The 19,428-nt window shown below is 40.8% G+C and overlaps 1 protein-coding gene across 2 annotated transcripts in view; it reads left to right on the top strand.

The window, feature by feature from the left end:
• whrna (whirlin a) overlaps positions 1-19,428 on the top strand; it is a 138,751-nt gene that overhangs the window by 93,247 nt on the left and 26,076 nt on the right. For both annotated transcript variants that reach the window (XM_069705589.1, XM_069705595.1), the window contains exons 4-5: positions 2,893-3,101; positions 7,885-7,921. In XM_069705589.1, the coding sequence (XP_069561690.1) occupies positions 2,893-3,101; positions 7,885-7,921 (246 nt within the window). The remainder of the gene's footprint in view (positions 1-2,892; positions 3,102-7,884; positions 7,922-19,428) is intronic.

Genomic DNA, 19,428 nt, shown 5'->3' with positions numbered 1-19,428 from the left:
GCCATCGTCCTGTCAGATCCTCTCGGGCTCTGGCACATTGGTCTTGTTTTTACTTGACCTAATGCTGCGTTCAAATAGAACTCGTGAGCTCCTGGTTACAAAATGAGAAGTCGTGTGCACCGTATGCTTGGCTTTCAAGGGGTTAAGTCGTGAAAACACTGTTGCTAGGCAACGGCAAAGCCGACGGCATCCCGAAGCCACACAGGTTAACAATTTAGCAAGCTCGCAGGTGGTTAACGTAATGCAGGAGATGCAAAGGCGCAGAGGGGAAAAGTGAGGCCGTTGGAAAGATCAACATTTTCCTCAGACGTAAACTATTATCTAAGTTATGAAGACAAACTCCACATGACTAAAATTACAATACATTTGCTTAACATCCAACGAAAAATGAACGTCCATGTCCTCTGCCATTTCCGTAAACATCAGAACTCGTGAGCTTGAGGCTTATTGAAAATTTGGAGTTCCGATGTTGTGAATACCAACACGAACGGGCTCTTTTTGTGTACACTGTAAATATGGCCCCGTTGAACACAGCATTTATTGCCTTGAGCACGATATATATATTTATGTAAATTAGAATTGAATAATATTCATACATTTGCAGACATTTGTAAAAACATGTTTTTGCCCTGTCTGCGTTATTTTGTGTAGAATTAATTGCCAAAAAAGGATGATTTGAACACAACATAGGTTCGTGTGAGTGGACTCACACTGAAACTGTTTGGAACATTTCCGGTTTTGAAACAATAAAAAAAATATATGGTGTGGTGATATCATATTTTTCCACAGCTATATTAAAGTCAGAGATACTAAGAAATAAAGAAAAAGGGTATTGTGTTTGTGAGTCTGCTAGTTTTGTGGACATTTTACAGAAACGTGCTCTCCAGCTGTGTCAAATCCGGGTGAAACAGATAAACCAAGCTGAGCTCACAGCAAACTGAGCTGCAGGACTGTCAAACACTCTGTAAAGTCCATGAGAAGCGGAAAGTGGATTCCTTTTAGTGCCTTCTTGTTCTGCAAACAGCTTGAACAAACAGCTTGTAATCTGTGTTAAACTCCGTCTCTTGTCCCTGAGGCTTCAGCTCTGGCTGACAGCTCAAATAAGATAAGTGGCATCAGTGTGTTCTTACTGCAGTGCCTCTTGTTAGTGTTGTTGATTGATTGCTTTTGGTAAAACAATCTGGATCATGTGTGGTTTGCGTTTGCAGCCTCACTGGAGCTGCAGGTTTGTGTGGAAAGTGTCCTCGGCTGCCCCAGATGTGCTGTGGAGGTGCTGCCGTGCATCAGTCGTGACAGATAGGCTGTTGGCTGACCCCAGGTTGTTGGAAAACCCCCAAGAAAGTGAAATGTCTGTGATTCTGAATCTTTATTCTCTAGTTTGCATTGGATGCTGCTCTTGGAGAACATTGAAATGATTGTGGGGGTCGGTTGGCTGACCAGAGTAAAATGAGAATAGAACAAAGAGACAGAAAGTGACATTTGGGGACTTTTTTTTAAAATGCTAAACACTACATCAAATCTAAATGCCAGACAAAGTAATTTAAAAGACCTGCAACTCTGTGCTTTTTGTAAAGGGGGAGTGTTGGGCCCGTCCTCTGTGACTAATTTATTACTCAGTTATGGTGACAGATAAAGTAAATAGAGTCAGTGTGAGACACTAAAATGAGCTGACATTAATTTTTCTTCACCTAGAGCGTTTCTTTACACGTAAAGAACAAAAGACTTTGTTAACAGACTGTCTGTCCTGTGACTTCCAACCTGTTGGTCACCTGTTATAAGTGTTTGGGAAGATTATTTTTTAAATCAAATAGGTTACATATAAAAAGTAATATAACTATTTTAATTAATTTAACAATGTAATGTAACTTATTACATTTGATTACTTTTCTATCAAATATTTCAAACTTGGCAATAAAGCTGAGTCCTAAAAACTAAATGTAAACTGGTAAGTGTAAACCTCCCAACAAAATTCAACTCTGATTACTGTCAAACTTCAATATAACTCAGTTTGGAGGTTGTGCTTTAAATATGTTGACATATATTGGCACGTTTTGATTTTAAAGCAACCTCCAAAACAAATCACACATGTAGATCACAGCTCACTGCAGTGAAGGTAAAATGTTCCCCGAACCTCAAACCCAGTCTATATTCAGGTCGACTCCACGCTGAGTGATGATTGAATTATCAACAGGGCTGGCAGCTCTTCATCGGGTTTTTAAACTGGTTCCTGAATTGATGCTTTTTAAATGTCTGTCTGTCAGACACTATGTACAGATGTGCACATCTGTTCTGTCAGAGAGACAACAATGTGTCCACAATATGTCAGCTTCATGATGTGATTATTTCAAACAAGGCAGACGTACAGGTCAAGAGGTGCAGTTTGAAGCTGAGGTGGAGTTTCAGCTTCATTCGGCACCGACGAGGCTCCATGATTCCCCTCAGAAGGTTAAAGCGTTGATACATGAGCTCATTATAGGCAGAAGGTACGGTCCAAGGTGGTGTTTAGTATGGACATCATTATTCTCCTTCTGCTGCTGCCTCCAGGCTCAGCCTTGTGATAGAAAGTGAAATTACATATGAAATCCTTTTCAATTACATATTAAACAGTTCTGGTTCTGAACCTGTCAGAGAGCAGAGCACTTTAATCTTTGTGTAATTATTTCTGTTCGCTGCCCAACTTGAGAGGGCCACAACTTTTAACAAGAAACCTACAACCTAATTCTCTCTCTCTCTGATCCATTGAACATCTTACACACCTCCACCACCTCCGTCCGTTACGTTACCTTTCTTTGACCCGTGAACCTGTGCATGTGACAGCCTCTGCCTGGTCTGCCCTCACCACCTTGCTCAGACCCCCCCACCACGCCTCTCTGTTCACTCCCCTCCCCGCAGGTCGGCGACCAGATCCTGGAGGTGAACGGCCGCAGCTTTCTGAGCATCCCGCACGACGAAGCCGTCAGGGTCCTGAAGTCGTCGCGGCACCTGATGATGACGGTGAAAGACGTCGGCCGCCTGCCGCACGCCAGGACGGTGGTGGGCGAGACCAAGTGGATCGCTAGCTCACAGATTGGAGAGAGCTCGGCCAACAGCAGCGTGGCAGGGTGAGTGTGGATTTGGGGCCGAAATTCTGGTCCGGGGCCTAAAAAAAAAACCTAAAAAAAACCATTTTGACAATTATTCTGACCGGATTTTTATTCTTATTACAGTTTTCAAGAATGATCATGACAAAGTTCAGTAAAGTTTTGAGAATCAAAACATTGATTGAAAAACAAAACTGTCTTGAAGTTTGTATCTCATTTGTTTAAAAAACAGTATAAAACCAATTCATTATAAGATTACAGGGGTTTTGACTATCTCCTCTGACTTTTTCTTGACTTTAGTTAGGATATCTGTCTTGTGTGTGTAACTTCTGTCAAACATTCAGACATGAGTGGGATATCAATCTATCAATATATTCCTCCCATAATGACCTCAGTATCTCTGTAGTATTTTTCAACACAAAGAAGTTGAGTTTAAAGAAAAATACCAGCACAAATCATCACCTGATGATGACATGACTTATCCTTATTGTTATTCCAATATGTCGACATTCATACTGGCTTTTTAAAAAACACAAATCAGTTTCATTGGATGAGTTAAGTTATTATTCACTAAATCTACCGGAGTGCAGGTAACAGACAAATTTAAACGCTACCACCAACTGAACAACTATAATTAGTCACTTTATCAATACAATAAAATATAAATGAAGTGTTTTTGGGCAAATGTACTATAATTTGACTTTTGTTTTACCGTTTGAATCACTCAAGATTTGATGGCCTTTTTTAACATATAACATGCAAAAACTAAGCTTGAGACTTGAGAGTATTGTAAAAAGAAAGACTTTATGGAGATAACAAAGGGAACACAGATAAATATGCTGTTCCTCTTTGACTAAAGTCTAATGGCAGTCGAACTCTGGCTTCTTTTTGCGGGAAAATATAATCATGCAAAAAATATAATCATTTTCAAAATGCCACACCTGAAAACTCCTCTGCTGCTCACGACCTGGAACAAATATGCTCCCCAACAACCAAATTAAAGTCTGATGTAAATGCCAGACTAATTTTCTCATCTACTCAATAGCACAGAGCACATCAACCTGACAACTCCTCTCTGAATCTCCAAAACAAACGAGGCTTTAAAAGGTGTTTCATATTTACATCCACAATTAATTTGTGGTGGAATCTGCCTCCCGAGATGTCTTGTCATGGTTATTACAATATCTCTCTCACAGAGACAACATAGCTGGGAGGTTGAGACAGATGGTTGTTCTCTTTGAGTTGATCTGTTTCACTCTCATATCTCACTGTAACAACATGAAGATGTGTCTGAAACTACAGTTTTTTGTTTAAGTTAAGCTGCTACTCACATGAAAATGTAAATGTATATAGATAGATAGATAGATAGATAGATAGATAGATAGATAGATAGATAGATAGATAGATAGATAGATAGATAGATAGATAGATAGACAGATAGATAGATAGATAGATAGATAGATAGATAGATAGATAGATAGATAGATAGATAGATAGATAGATAGATAGATAGATAGATAGATAGATAGATAGATAGATAGATAGATAGATAGATAGATAGATAGATAGATAGATAGTTACTTACTTCATTAATTCCCAAGGGGAAATTTTTTTCACTACAGCAGCATTTATAGATACAGGAAAATAACAGTAAAAAATATTAAATATAAAAATGCACAGTATATACAATAAAATAGAATAGAATAATTAAATTAAAACTAACTAAACAATAGTGCAAAGTTGTTGGTTTTTTTTGGTTTTTTTTATATTTAAACAACCAAGAAAAACAGACAACAGACAATGGTGTTATTGTACTGTGATGGATTTTGCCAGAGGTGAGTTATTGTACAGTCTTATTGCAGTGGGCAGGAATGATCTCCTGTATCAGGAATGATCTCCTGTATCTGTCCTTGTGACAGCGGAGCTGCAGGAGTCTTTTAGAGAAAGTGCTCCTCTGTCCCTGCAGCAGGTGGTGGAGAGGGTGGACAGGATTATCCAATATGGACAATAGTTTGTTCAGCGTCCTCCTCTCCACCACCTTTTCCAGACTGTCCAGTTTGCAGCCGATGATGGAGCCGGCCTTCTTAACCAGTTTGTTAAGTTTGTTGGTGTCACCGGCTCCAATGCTGCTCCCCCAGCAGACCCCAGCGAAGTACAAAGCACTGGCCACAACAGACTGGTAGAACATCTCCAACATCTTGCTGCACACATTGAAGGATCGAAGTTTCCTCAAGAAAAAGAGTCGACTCATCACCTTCTTGTAGACAGCGTTGATGTTGGTCTTCCAGTTCAGTCTGTTGTCGATGGAGACACCAGGTACTTGTACTCCTCCACCATGTCCACCTCCTCTCCCAGAACTCTCAGCGGTTGTGGAGCCGTCGTCTTCCTCCTGAAGTCGACCACCATCTCTCTGGTCTTGGCCACGTTCAGGAGCAGGTGATTCCTTCCCGCCCACTCCACAAAGTCCTCCAATACTGCCCTGTACTCATCCTCCCGTCCATTCCTTATACCCCGACCACTGACTCATCCTCCCGTCCGTCCCTTATACACCCAACCACTGCAGAGTCATCAGAGAACTTCTGCAGATGGCTTGACTCTGAGTTGTACTGGAAGTCAGTTGTGTATAAGGTGAACAGAAAGGGAGACAGAACAGTTCCCTGTGGAGCTCCAGTACCACTGACCACCGTATCAGACAACACACTGCCCAGACGGACAAACTGTGGTCTGCCTGTCAGGTAGTCAGTGATCCAGGAGACGGTGGACGTGTCCACCCCCACCACCCGCAGCTTCTCACTCAGCAGCAGTGGTTGGATGGTGTTGAATGCACTGGAGAAATCAAAGAAAGTGATTCTCACAGAGTCACCGGTTCCATCCAGGTGAGACTGAGCTCGTTGCAGCAGGTAGATGATGGCGTCGTCCACTCCCACACGAGGCTGGTACGCAAATTGCAGAGGGTCCAGTGAAGATTTCACCAGCGGCCTGAGGTGGGCCAAGACCAGCCTCTCCAGCACCTTCATCACATGAGATGTGAGGGCAACCGGTCGGTAGTCATTGAGGCCAGATGGAGTCGTCTTCTTAGGGACTGGAACCAGGCAGGACGTCTTCCACATGTATTGAAAATATATGTAATAAACACATTTACATAATTTCTACAGACTGTTGAACTTTAATTTGATATTTTGTAAAGCTTAAAAAGGAAAAACTGGAATATGCAACGGCAGGCAGGTCAAAAGAATTTGCTGTGTGCCTGAAATACCAAAGATTTGTTTTTCTCTCTTTAGCATGTTGGATGCCTACATTTCCATAAATTCAATAAGCATGCTTCCATACATTTTAAATTGTGTTCCACTTTACATACACTTTGTATCAATACAAAATATGCCTCGGGGCAGCTAAAATTATGTTTTATAAAACAATTTCTATCTTTACCATGTTGCATCTATGAACACATGCATTATTCCATGTATCACATTTTTATGAAATACAGTTTTTTGAAGCACTCAGTTCTTCTTTGTGTCATCACCATATTTTATATCAGCGAAATTAAATGATGAGTTTCATTTAATGACTTATCCTTAAAGCCTGACAATTATGTGGCATTACAAAGAGAGCAGCCAGGCCGAAAACATTGGAAAAATCAATAAGAGGAGAGTAAACGGCCGAGTTGGTCTCAAAAGCCAATGTCACGACACCCTGAGGTTTTACTGTGTGTACCATTGCAGGTGGGTCCTCAGTATTTTTTTTTATTTGCTTTCATTCTGTATTCATTTCTTTCATTTTTGGACCCAGAAGGCAGCGCTTTGAGTTGTCATGTTTACTCGTGGATTGAGAGCGTTTGTACTTAAGGATGTGAAGACATCTGCTTGAGTCATTTCACTCAGGCAGGAATACGGGCCCGAAAAATGACACACGTTTCAAAAATCCTTCCTTTTATGTACTAAAAGAGCGAGTGTTGGTGTTTTCTTTTCTTTGTTTTTTATTGCGACATGCATTTCAGTGTGTGCGCTCTAAATTTATTGAAAAGCCTGACTGGGAGACATGCACACTTCACATTTCCTGGTAAAATGCATCTCGAAGGAACACAAAAGCAATGACGAAGACTTAAAAATGTGCACTGAGCATTTAACAGCCTGTGATAAATGAGAAATATATTCAAAAAGATGAAAAGCTGTCAGTCAAGATATTTCAAATCCTTTTTCCAATCCTAAGCTCCAAAATGTGTGTGAGTGTTTGTGTGTGTGTGTGTGTGTGAGAGAGGACAGTTCTTCAATGAGAAACTTGAAATAAGCCATTCACTGTTAACTATTTAGTCACTCTCAAAGTTTGCTCCTCGATGCATAAAAGCTCATTGTGAGGATCCCCTGTGTGTGTACTCAACAGAGCAGTTTTCCTGTTATTGTAGATTTTCACATTGTGTATGTGAGGGCTTGTAAATACAGTCAATTCTGACAAAACGGATCAGATGTGGGTCAAATAGAAAAGCTGTTCATGTACTGGAAGCAGTGTAAAGGAGCACTGCTGCAGGTAGTGGTGTTGTGCAATACTGTGCAAATCAGGGGGATGGCACAGAGCAACGGCTAGCGTTCCTCGTGTAGTCACATGGTTAAAATGCACAGCAGGTTTCAGCAGGGCGCAGATATGTCTGCTGATGTGCCACAGTTAGTTTTAGAAAGTCAGATTAGTAACAATGAGTAATCCGAGTGAATGTGCATGTGGACAAGTGAGTTTGTTTATGTGTGCATATGTATGAGGACTCGGTGGTCCCTCAGTGATTAATTTGTCCTCTACATCCATTTCTCTGCAGCTTCTCTGTGGACCAAGGAGCATCTGCAGCAGGAAAGGTGAGACTTACATGTAATTTCCTTTGTGTGTGTGTGTGTGTGTGTGTGTGTGTGTGTGTGTGTGTGTGTGTGTGTGTGTGTGTGTGTGTGTGTGTGTGTGTGTGTGTGTGTGTGTGTGTGTGTCCAGTTTTCTGTTCACGGCACTACTGACCTGGAGAGTGCTCTATGGAAGAGAGACGATGCCAGTGTCACTGGTCACTCCTGTGTCAAATCTTTTGTTACTGGATGAAAAAGCTGTAGCTGTGTCAACTGTACCTGTTACATAGAGTACAATAACAAGTGGAAAGCAAAACAAAATATCGGGGGCAGAAACATTGTAGCAGCACTGAAATTATCAGTCATTTAATTTATGCAGTTTGAAGATATCACCTTGGACTCTGTGGCCATTTTATGGGCAGTTTTCTTAATTCACTCCCCATATTGATTGATTGAAATTTCCCCTCGGGGATTAATAGAGTGTATAAAATCAAAAATATATATATATATATATATTGTGTATTTCTACTGTTGTCATTGTCGACCATGATTCATCATATTGTGTATTTCTACTGTTGACTTTGACTTTGCAGTGTAAAAAAGAAAGACACATCCAGCAGGCACTGCTGGTTGTCCATAACATTTATAAGACGCTTTATAAGTAATCCACTCATTTCTAAAAGCTAACTCTCACATAAAAGGTGTCATCAGGTGTGAGAGATTACGCTGACAATTCATTTAGAAATGTGTGGGGGAAGAGGATAAATTTAGAAGTGCTGCAGAGCTCATATTGTGGCTCCTGACGGGACTGTCAACTTTCAGATATGGTGATTGTTCTGGCCAGGAGGAGGAGAGGAAGAGCTGCTGCAGTCATTTGAATTTAAGGATACAGGGCCTCATTCACCAATTTCTTTTAAAGTGTTTTCTTAAATGTATTTTCTTTGGTGAATGAGGCCCATAGTTTGGGTGTACTGTAGGTGTTAAGCACGGAGACTAAAAGCAGCACAGTGATGCATTGGTTAAACAGCATTCCATGTTCAGATTTAGATGTGGCAGTATATCAAAATCATGGTGTGAATAGAGATCATCTCAACATCATGATGTAGCAGAAGCATTGTCTTCTGCAACAATAGTAACCCTACAATAATGTTGCGGTGTCGATATTTGGTGATATTTGGTCTAAAATATTGTAATATTTAATTTTGCTCGTATCATGCAGCCCTAATTTGACCACTTGAGATTTAACTTAATTGATGTCCTGCTCAAGCCTTTTACTCTCAGGCTAATGTGTCGAGTACAGTGATGACCATTCAACAATAAATTGCTATGTACTGGAGCCCGTACTGTAAAGCTGTCCCTCATTCACTCAGCATTATGTGTTCTTCTACTGTCTTTACTGTTGACTTTGACTGTGAGAGGGAGAGGAGGGTGAGAGGGAGAGGGGGGTGAGAGGGAGAGGGGGGTAAGAGGGAGAGCTCACTTCTTGTTGTGGGGTCTTTGATGGACAGTCCTCTCCTGACAGAGCAGACGGGCCGTGTGGCAGCACTGTAAGAGAGAGCAGAGAGAGGGAAGATGGAGGTATTTTGCAAAGAAGAGGAATGCACCTCCTCTGGACTTGGCTCCAAACAGGGCTTAAACGTGATTTATATTTAGTTTTGACCTGTTAGTCATTTTACACTCCACTGGTGTGCACAGCGGTGGCTGTGATTATTGTTTCTCAGTGACTATTTCCTTTTGGCCAAAGGTTTCCATTTCCAACTTTAAATCTAAGATCCATTGTACAGGACAGGGTGCACTGCCAATTAATCATGAGCTCTGGCAGAAAAGGGTAACTCTGCAGAAGTGTGTATACAGTATACCCAACATAATAACAGTTGTAGTGTTTCCACCGTATGCAAATCATTCTAATCTACCAGAATTATAAAACAGGTGTGTTTGTCAGTACCCCCCCCCCCCTCCTCCCATTTCAGTGGTTTATGTCTGGTTAGGTTTGAACAGATAAAAGCAACTGGTGAAAGTTAGAGAAATCTGATCTTTGTATTTAAAAGAATCCAACACTGACTGTTGGCAGGACAAAGGACTTAAACTGCCGTTTCAAGTTTCGTAGTCACAGACAGATTAGGAACTTCACTCCTTTCATTATTTTCCATTAGTTTCTCTTCTTTCCCTTACAGATAAAACTACATTAATTTCACACGTGCAAAAACGCACACACATTTAGAAACATGCACAACATATTGTGTCCATGGGAAACATGTGGTTTTGGAAAATTGTCATGGTGTAATGTATGAAGCCCACATAGATTCCCATGTGAAAACATACTCCACATATTTTCCCCATAGTATCATCCATGTTGTCATATGTTGCAACATGTGGTAAAACATGTGTCATACATGTAATCACGTGGAACACATGGTCAATGCATGTAGCAAGATTTTCTTCTTTGCTCAAGTTATTAATCATAATGAGAATTCTCAATTTGTGCTGGTACGTCTTCCCTTCATGTGACTGTGATATCCACCCATGTGTGAATAACTGCCACTCGAAGTGAAAATGCTGTGGTGGCATAACAATATCCTGCTTCCTCCATCTTTGTAAATGAGAGGAAGTCGTTATGGACAAAACCATTCAAACCTATGCTTCCATTTTTCGGGCTCCACCACTCACTTTTTACACTCGTACTATGACGCTTCAGTTGTGATGCCAGTCAAAACATCGCAGCTTCAGCAGCAAACAAACAATCTGTGTATTCCATGCCTGAAAAACTCGGTGGTGCTCTGTGTGAAAAAACATTTCTGCTCTTGAGCAGCCTCCACTGTTCAACCTGGAGAATTTATGACCACTTGGTGTCTCTCATCTTCTCAAAGAATTTACAGAACACTCACCATCCTATCCAGTCTCCCAGTGTGTGCAGAGAAATAACGCCTCCTTATGAAAGACTGTCAGGACAGTACATGTTGAGGTGGGATCCGGGAAGTTGAATCGTTCATGTGGATCCAAAGTTTAGAGGGAGAAAAAAAAAAAAATTCCCCTCGGGGATTAATAAAGTATATACCTACCTACCTACCTACCTAAACCTTTTAGCCCTCTACCAAGTGGCTTTGTCAGTGAGCTGACTGCAACAATCTCCAACATAATAAACAGCACAGTTACATAATGACAAAAACCAAACCGGAATGTTTGAATAACAATGAAACTGTAACTTGCAAGTAACCATTAATTGCATCGGTCACATGTGCTCTAAACAGTGGATTGGGGAATAGCTGCAATCACAACATTGTAAGATGATGAACGATGTGCTTTTGGGCCGCAACCTCAGATCGGGGCTTGTCATTCTCCTCATCACGTGGATGGCCTCACATGTTCTTCTCTACCAAAGATGTACACATGCTCCTCCCTGAAACAGTGGCCACTGGCCTGTAGGTGGGTGTAGAAAACAGAGTCCTGGCAGCTCTTCTGTGTTGAGCCATCCACTTTGTCTGCGGCTGTTTTCTTTCCCCAGTGAATATTTCACGGCCATCCTCCCGGCACTTAGCAGAGTACATGATATTGCTCTGTTTTTGCGAGGACCTGATTCTTGTCTGAACCAATTTGTGGGCCAGCATGTTTCAGTGTGTGAAAGCCACCAAGATGCGGTGTTTGGAAAATATGCGTCCAAACCCCTGTCAGTTACCTTCTCCTTCTTTCTTTAATTGGCTGATGCACTATTTGGGTGTCTTTCCAGCTTTTACAAATGGCCAATTCAGATAACCACATGTACACAGGGCCTGCTTAATGTGGGATTCTTCCTCTTCCCTGGTTGCTGTGTCCATGGGGACACTGTCTTCTCTGTGGTGCAGCATCCTGATGACCTTTAGTTTGTGTTCCAGTGGATGATGAGAGTCAAACCTTTAACACTGATCAGTATTTGTTGGTTTACAGGAAAAATCGATTTTCTAATGTCCCCATCACTAATCAACGTCACCCATCATCTTTTGCCATCCTCTGATGCAGCTGTTCAGCAATCGTCTGTGAACAGTACATGTGGCCATTGTAAATGATGTTTACATAGATTTGCATACGAAACCGATTGGCAGTTTCATTCAGCCGTGCTGGTTTTGGTCATTATGCAACTGTGCTGTTTATAAGGTTAAGGATACTTGCAGTCAGATGAAACTGATGAAGTCACACAGATGGCCAATGAAGCATGTCTCCCACTTTAAGATGACATTTTCTGGGGTTTTCAACCTGGATTATTGCGCATGTATTGAGATGTTGGGGTGGGACTGTGACTGGACTAGATGATAAAACTATATACAGTAAACAAAAGATTGCACTGCAAAGACGGGTTGGAAATACTGGTTTCTCCTTTGAAATGTTTTGCCTGCACTAAATTCATAAATGTTTTCTAAAACTCCTGAAGACCTCTGTGCGTGGGACCTCTTCAATTTCTGTGGAAATGCCTTTCAGATTGTTTGTTTGGCATTTCAGATTCATTCTGCAGTTCACTGTGAAATTGAGGTGACATGACTGAAGTCCCAGGTTGGATTTGAGCTTTTGATGTTGCAGTTATTTGAGTCATGTCTTTACAAATTGAACTGGCAGAACACCTGTTCTTTTACAAGTTTCCACATCTCCCCACTCAGCGTCTGTGCGTCGTCTGCAAGGGATTTGATACAAAATCTGTTTCAAGCATTTTCCAACACATTCTCCAACTTGCAAACATGACACTTCTGATTTGTGATAATGTAGTCGGCTCCATCAATCATCATCATCACGAGGTTCAAAGCTTATAGTTGGTAGATTTTCCCATTTTGTTGCTGCCAAAAGAACATGTAATAGTATTTTACTACCTCGTTCATTTCACTCCACTGTCTAGCCCTTGTCTTTTTTGTTTCATCTGCGGCAGAGCAGGGATGCAGGCACAGGCAGTAAAAGAAGATGGTGTTCAGCCTGTAGTGCAATATGTGAACAATACATGCTGTGACCCTGGGCTTCACAAATAGCAGCAATTCAGCATTTTCCCTTTCAAAGAGATATTTATACTCTGGCCAGAACAATTATTGTGCCCTACAGCACGTCTTTAAAATACTGGTTTATTACAGCTTTGTCTTAACAAATAGAATCAGCACAGAGTCCAGTGTTAGAGCAAAGTTTAGCTCTATGTTAGCAGTGAATTATTTATTTTCATAAAACAGCAGATTGCTCGGTGCTTTTACACAGCAGTACTTTTAGCTCAATGATAACATCGGCCTGCTAATATGCTCTGGATGACAATGTGCTACTAAGAAAGCTTTAGCATGTTCACCAGGTTTTAGAGATAAATATTTGTTAATTAGCACTAAGCACACCTGAGACTGTACTTTACATTTGGTCTTAAAGCAAAGTATAAGGCTGATTAATATGTTGACCTGATGATGATGTACAGTTAAGGGATGGCTAAAATTATACACATTCATATTGAGAAGAACATGAAGCTGTGAACCAAAATTAATGACGATCCATGTGCTATTTTTTGAGACATTTCACTCAAATCCACAAATGTCAACCAGGACAGCTGGTGTTGCCATCCAAAGAGCCCGCATGGTAACTGGGAAGTGCCTCGAGGACTCTGGGAGATGATACATCCTGGTAATGTATTGTTAACTCTGGCCAGCAAGAATGTGGATAGCTTTTGGAAAACTAAATGTGTAAGTTGGTCATCAAGTCATTTAACAAGAAAGTTAGTTGTAGCTTTGCTGTGAAAATTGTTTCGCATATATCCTCTCAAAAGATTAAAATAAAATTTCTGAAAAGACAGAAAAAATGTCTCAACATTCTCAGCATTTAAAGACTTAAGTTTAACTATAACAACTATTTGTTATGGAATAAAAAGTACAGAATACAGAATGAAATATGTTAACACACAGTATCATGACAGAGCAGATTAACTTGATTAATCCAGTAGGTGGTTAGTCTCTTTTCCTCCAGAATGGCCGCTGAGTGCTGTTGATATCTGTAAACCTGCAGATTTTACCTCTGCTGTCCTTTACATGTGCTCCTCACTGAATGGATATAATAGTAGTCCTATCTGACCCTGTTATTTAAGTGTGAACACTATGATATTGTCGGCCTTGTGTCATGCTGTTTGAAGCACACTGTGCGCCCATTTGAAAACCTCATCCTATAGACTGACCTTGATGAAATTTGTATTATTTGATCAAAGTGGTACCTTTAGATCTTTGAGATCAAAAAGTCCTATACGGTGGAAATTGTGTGTGTTTTGCCCATTAGGAGGCCTATGCATGTTTTGTGTGGGAGTGAATGTTTGTACTGTACATGGTTTTCTTGTTTGTGTGAGTTTTTGTCCTTCCTCTCAAATTAGGCCTAATTTCCTTAATCAGCTTCTCACCCTGGGAAATGGACTAAAACACAAATAGACCATAATTTAAATAAGGGACTGCTTAGGTTATGTGGTTTGTTCAAAAAGACACACATGAATTGACACATGAATTCAGACATCATATATGATGATGGTTGTTGGGTTGTGAGATTGTGTTGCGGGAGATACACACCTGTTCATCATATTATTTTTGATTGTTTGGACACAGTAATAATATTTAAGTTTGATGTCTGCTTGTTGGTCAACGCCGATGGAAGGGCTGCACCAATAGCTTCAAAGTTAGCCCGAAGTCTTCGCCCAATCGGATGTAATGACTGGAAACAATATCTAACTACCATGTATGCGACCCGGAACCATTCTTTGTCAGTTTAATTTACCTTGCACTACAGACTGCAGAATATAACAGAACGATTAACCAAGGCTGTTTAGGCAAAAATAATGTTGTTTTGTGTTTATGAGACCTCTACTCACACATTGATTATGTTGTCAGTGTGCAGATGGGCTGTCACCGATTGTTTTGATCTGTTGTGGCGGTCTATTTTCCTAGTAATCATTTCATTTAGTTGTCACCTGTGCAGAGCATTTCCCTGTTGCTGGCTGTTTTAAAAGTGCATGCTGTCCCTTATTTTGTTCACGATTGACACCAGGTTATGTTACGTCTGATTGTGATACCAGAGAGCTGGTCGTTAAGAGCGCACAGCGCCACTGTTGGCTAATCTATGCCTTAATAAGCATGTGGAATGTGAGTGGTGACACATTCAGAGAGAAAAGCGACTTACAAGCAACGTCTGTCAGGATCTGGGGGAAATATTGGGCCAAATTGCTGTGATTAAAGAAAACTAGAATACTTTGTTTAGCGGGGAAAGGTAAGGAACTCGGTTGCCTTCACCACCGCCTGAGTGGAGCCTTCTGGCGCTGTCCAAGGTGCTGAAGTTGTAAAAGCACAGCTACGGGTATTTGAAACATAGGCACTGCCTCTGTGGACCAGTAGTGATGCATATTTATCAAACTCTTTCAATATTAATTAGACAGAATGTTATACAAGAAAGAGGCTGCTATTGTAATGGAAAAATCCCCACAGAAGGGACAGGGAAGAGAGGCAGGAGGCAGACTGAATAGCATCGGAACATTATGATGCATTGTGATGGGCATGTCCTGCTTCGACCATCTTGCATTGGGGCCTGGTGCTCAATGAATTTGGGTCTGGTAACACCGGGCTGCTATTGTACAGCAGCTGTAGAGATCCGTAAGAAAACTGAGAACATGTGCAAGTGCTCCTGTCGGCATACAGGTGGAGGAAATAAAAAACATTTTTGGAAGTATAACTGCAATTTTGATGAGGAGAGTCAAAGTGGACAAGCTCAGAATAAGCCAAAACAGCTAAAGTACAGGTGGAGTGGCTGCTTTGTGCTTGTATAGTGTGAGGGTGTGTGTGTGTGTGTGTGTGTGTGTGTGTGTGTGTGTGTGTGTGTGTGTGTGTGTGTGTGTGTGTGTGTGTGTGTGTGTGTGTGTGTGTGTGTGTGTGTGTGTGTGAGTGAGAGAGAGACACACACTCTCACACACATACACACACACACAAAGAAAAAGAGGGGGGAGGGCAATAAGAGGGTAAGATATATAGCAGCATGGCTTTAGGGCTCAGGAGAATGAAGAAGGGTGATAATTCACAGCTGTGCAGCTCCTCCATGTGAGCCAAGCAGCCTCTTTTAGTTTCGACCCCCACTGCCTACCTCATACTGTCAACATGTGTCAACACATCCTCTGCATGAATATTAATCTCTCTCACATTGATCTGCTGGCGAGTTTTGCTGTCTAAATAAGCAAACAGGTTTGTGTTCATCTAATCATTTTCTGTTTCCTCCTGTCATCTCGTCCGCGGGCTGTTGCTATGTGGAGTCGGTTCATCCCAGCGGTCACATCATCTGCCCCTCCACACGCCCCACCTCCTCACTCCCTCCATCCTGTAATTGCAGCCCAAAGGCCAAACCAGGCCAGTAAGCTAATTAATTACGGATAGGTCACAGCCATTCTAAATCATTCATTCTTCCCTGACCCCATTTGGGTCTTTATCTACAGCAAATGAATGTTGTTTGAGAGACAAAAAAAATTATTGATTGATATTGATTTCGTCTGTCAAATATAATTTGCTTGTTGACATCAGCGATCAATTAAATGTCAAGATACACATGGATTTCAATAGGTTGAGAGGCCTCTTCTGGAAACTGATTATAGATGAATTAAAGAGAAAAAACAGCATGAATCATTTACAGCCAAAACTGAAATGCTCATCTTGAAAAAAGAAGGCACTCAAAGGCAAACTCCTTAAATTCAAACACTGCTAGTCAAAACTGAAAGCTGTCGAGCTGAACTTAACGCTGTGCCGCTCACAAAACTGGCTAAAAACAAATGTAACTCTCAGACCTCTGGTTTTATCACCATGAGGTATGTTTGGCCACTCTGAATAAAATTCACCTGCTGGCATACAGAATTCATGATGGATTTATCGGATTTTCCGGACAGCGTGCTGTGACCTGCATGGTGGGGATCACATGACTGACAGACAAGCCAAAGGAAATCAAAGGCTTGTAGATCAGCCGCACTATTTCCTCTTAAAACGTTATAAAAGTTTAGTTCACAAATAATTATGACACATTTTTGTTTGATGTTGAAGCTGGTTTTTTTTTTTTTTTTTTACAAAATCAACACTATGTCTAATTTCATTGTAAGGATCAATGTTTTTGAACCAAAAAAATCACATGAAAAAGCAGCAATAAAAGCTGAAGCGCAGAAAAGCAGAATAAAAATACTGTACAAATTTGGGTAACTAAGCGTGCCCCCACTAAAATATTGATACATATGACTTGTTGTAATATTAATGCAGATTTGAATGACAAAATATAAGGCTTTTATAACTGCGTATGCTCAGAAAAGATCATTTAGCCATGAAGCATTTTACTAAGTTGGCAAGTCAGGATAGACACAGATATCAAACACAAAGACCAATATATTTTCCAACTTTTAATTTGAAAGGTTTTAAACAGGTATATAGTGTGTATCTCACCAATGTTACCATCTCTGTGGCAACACAGGAACCATGACTGATGGCTGACTGGTGAAGAACCTGAATGGTTCAAGCACACATAAATATTGCAATCTGTTTGATGTGTTTTTATTGTGTAAAATAATATCAATATCTAGATTTCAACCCCTCCAGCCATAAGCTGGTACGATCATAGTGATTGTGCTTGATTGGGCACAGAGCCCAAGAGAGTGTGATTTTAAAAACAACACATTCTGCCTTTCAGCCATCTCTCTTTTGCTGCATGTTTAAGAGAACTGCAGCAACAACCTAAAGATTGTAGTTGAAACATGCCTGCACGGATCTCATCATTGACTCAACCAAAGACCAGAAGCATCAACTTATGGACAGAGTTTCAGAGTAATATAAACACTTTGACAGGGAATCTGATGAAGATGTTTAGAGTTTGTAAAAGTAAAGTCTCTTTGTAGAGATGTGGGTTCGCTTGAGCCCCCTCGAGGTAACGTCCCCAGCAGATGATTTTTGACTCTAAAAAAAACACCTGCTTCTATTTGTAGTTTTCTGAACCTGAAAGTCTGACAGGCGTGTTGTTATTTATTTTAAACTTTTGGAGCACTGGTAGCCCAGGGTGTGAACACTAATCAGAAGAAGGATCAACAAACTATTTTTTACTGTCGTCAATATTGTGAGATCGGCCATTTGACCGACTAAATATCAAACAAAATCAAGTGGATACCAGTAAAGTTCAACAGTGAAAAAATTTAGAACATTCTAGCAATACAATAGCTCCATTACAATTAACATTCATGGTTATCAGTAATCCTCTGGGATTCACAAAGAGATTCAGCCCTGTACTTGTCAACTAGAAAACAGACCACCTGCAGCACCCTCTCATGCTCAACCTGAAAGACAGAGAGGACCGGTAAAAACGTTATGTTTTTTTTTTGACAGTGCACCGGCCAACCAATGCGGCTGGCCAGGAGGATTTGTCTCGGTGTTCCTGATGGCCAGTACACCACTGTGGAGCAAATGGGAACAGTGGTCTCAGAGATGAGAAAAAATCTGTAATTTTCCAAGTGCCCTTCAGGTTTTCTGAATGAATTTCAATTCATTTGTCAACCTTATCTAACCTTAATACATCCACAGTACTTTAAATGACTGTGTCCGACTGCACTCAAAATGTGCAGTTTGCAGCTGAATATTTAAAAAAAAAATGGAAATTCAGAAATTATTTCACACGGACATGAACTGCATGAAATTACTTGAATGTGAATGCCAAATCACGTCTGCCAGAAGTCATTTCAATTGCATACAAATGATCTCTGTTTGTGTTTAGCAGTCAAATATATAATAAATGTCATCAGTCACTGGCAGCAGAGATTCATTGTGATTCGAGGTGATCAAAAGGTCCAGTATTTCCTCGCCGCTTCCCATAAATCAGCCGGTCTTCTGGAAGCATCAACCACCTCTGATCCGTTCACAGCTATTGATGTGGTTGCAAACATTTTATTTTGTCATGCCTGGACAAATTTAGCTGACATGGTGGCTCTTTGAGCAAAATAACACACACACAGATTTAGACTACAGTGGCATGAGAGAAACGGTTGCAGTGATACGCGGACACTACCTATCCCATTAATGAAGCTGATTAGAAGTGCTAAACTGAGATAAGAGCACAGTGCATTTCACTTCCTGGCGACGTGTGTCTAACAACACCGAAGCTGGTTTGAACCTCGTAATCGAGCTACAGACGAGATCTGACTCCACCACTCACACATATTTATTTTATGGCTACTGTTATGTGATGAAGCATGATAGTGTGTAATGTGATTAAATTCAAATACAGGTATCTGGATGCTTCATTGTGCACAGTGCCAGATACTGCATTGAGTGTATGTGTTGTTAAAACTCACCTGGCTCAGCAAAATGTAACATTTGGACCCTGAAGCTCTGTCAGGGGGGAGCTGATGATGGAATTGAGTGGCTAATTTATTGTCTGTTTCTGAGGTCATAATATTACAACATGGCAGAGGTACCCTTGTTCTCTCTGTAGGCCGCACATTTTAATACAAAGATCTGCTCTGCAAGGTCAGACACAATCTGTAGCAATGTCATGTGCAATTGATTTTT

Source organism: Brachyistius frenatus, unplaced genomic scaffold (assembly GCF_029030835.1).
Source record: "Brachyistius frenatus isolate BFR_SWC_R1_liver_20210118 unplaced genomic scaffold, ASM2903083v1 Contig_3, whole genome shotgun sequence".
Classification (NCBI taxonomy): domain Eukaryota; kingdom Metazoa; phylum Chordata; class Actinopteri; family Embiotocidae; genus Brachyistius; species Brachyistius frenatus.
This window is presented reverse-complemented; position numbering and strand designations above follow the sequence as displayed.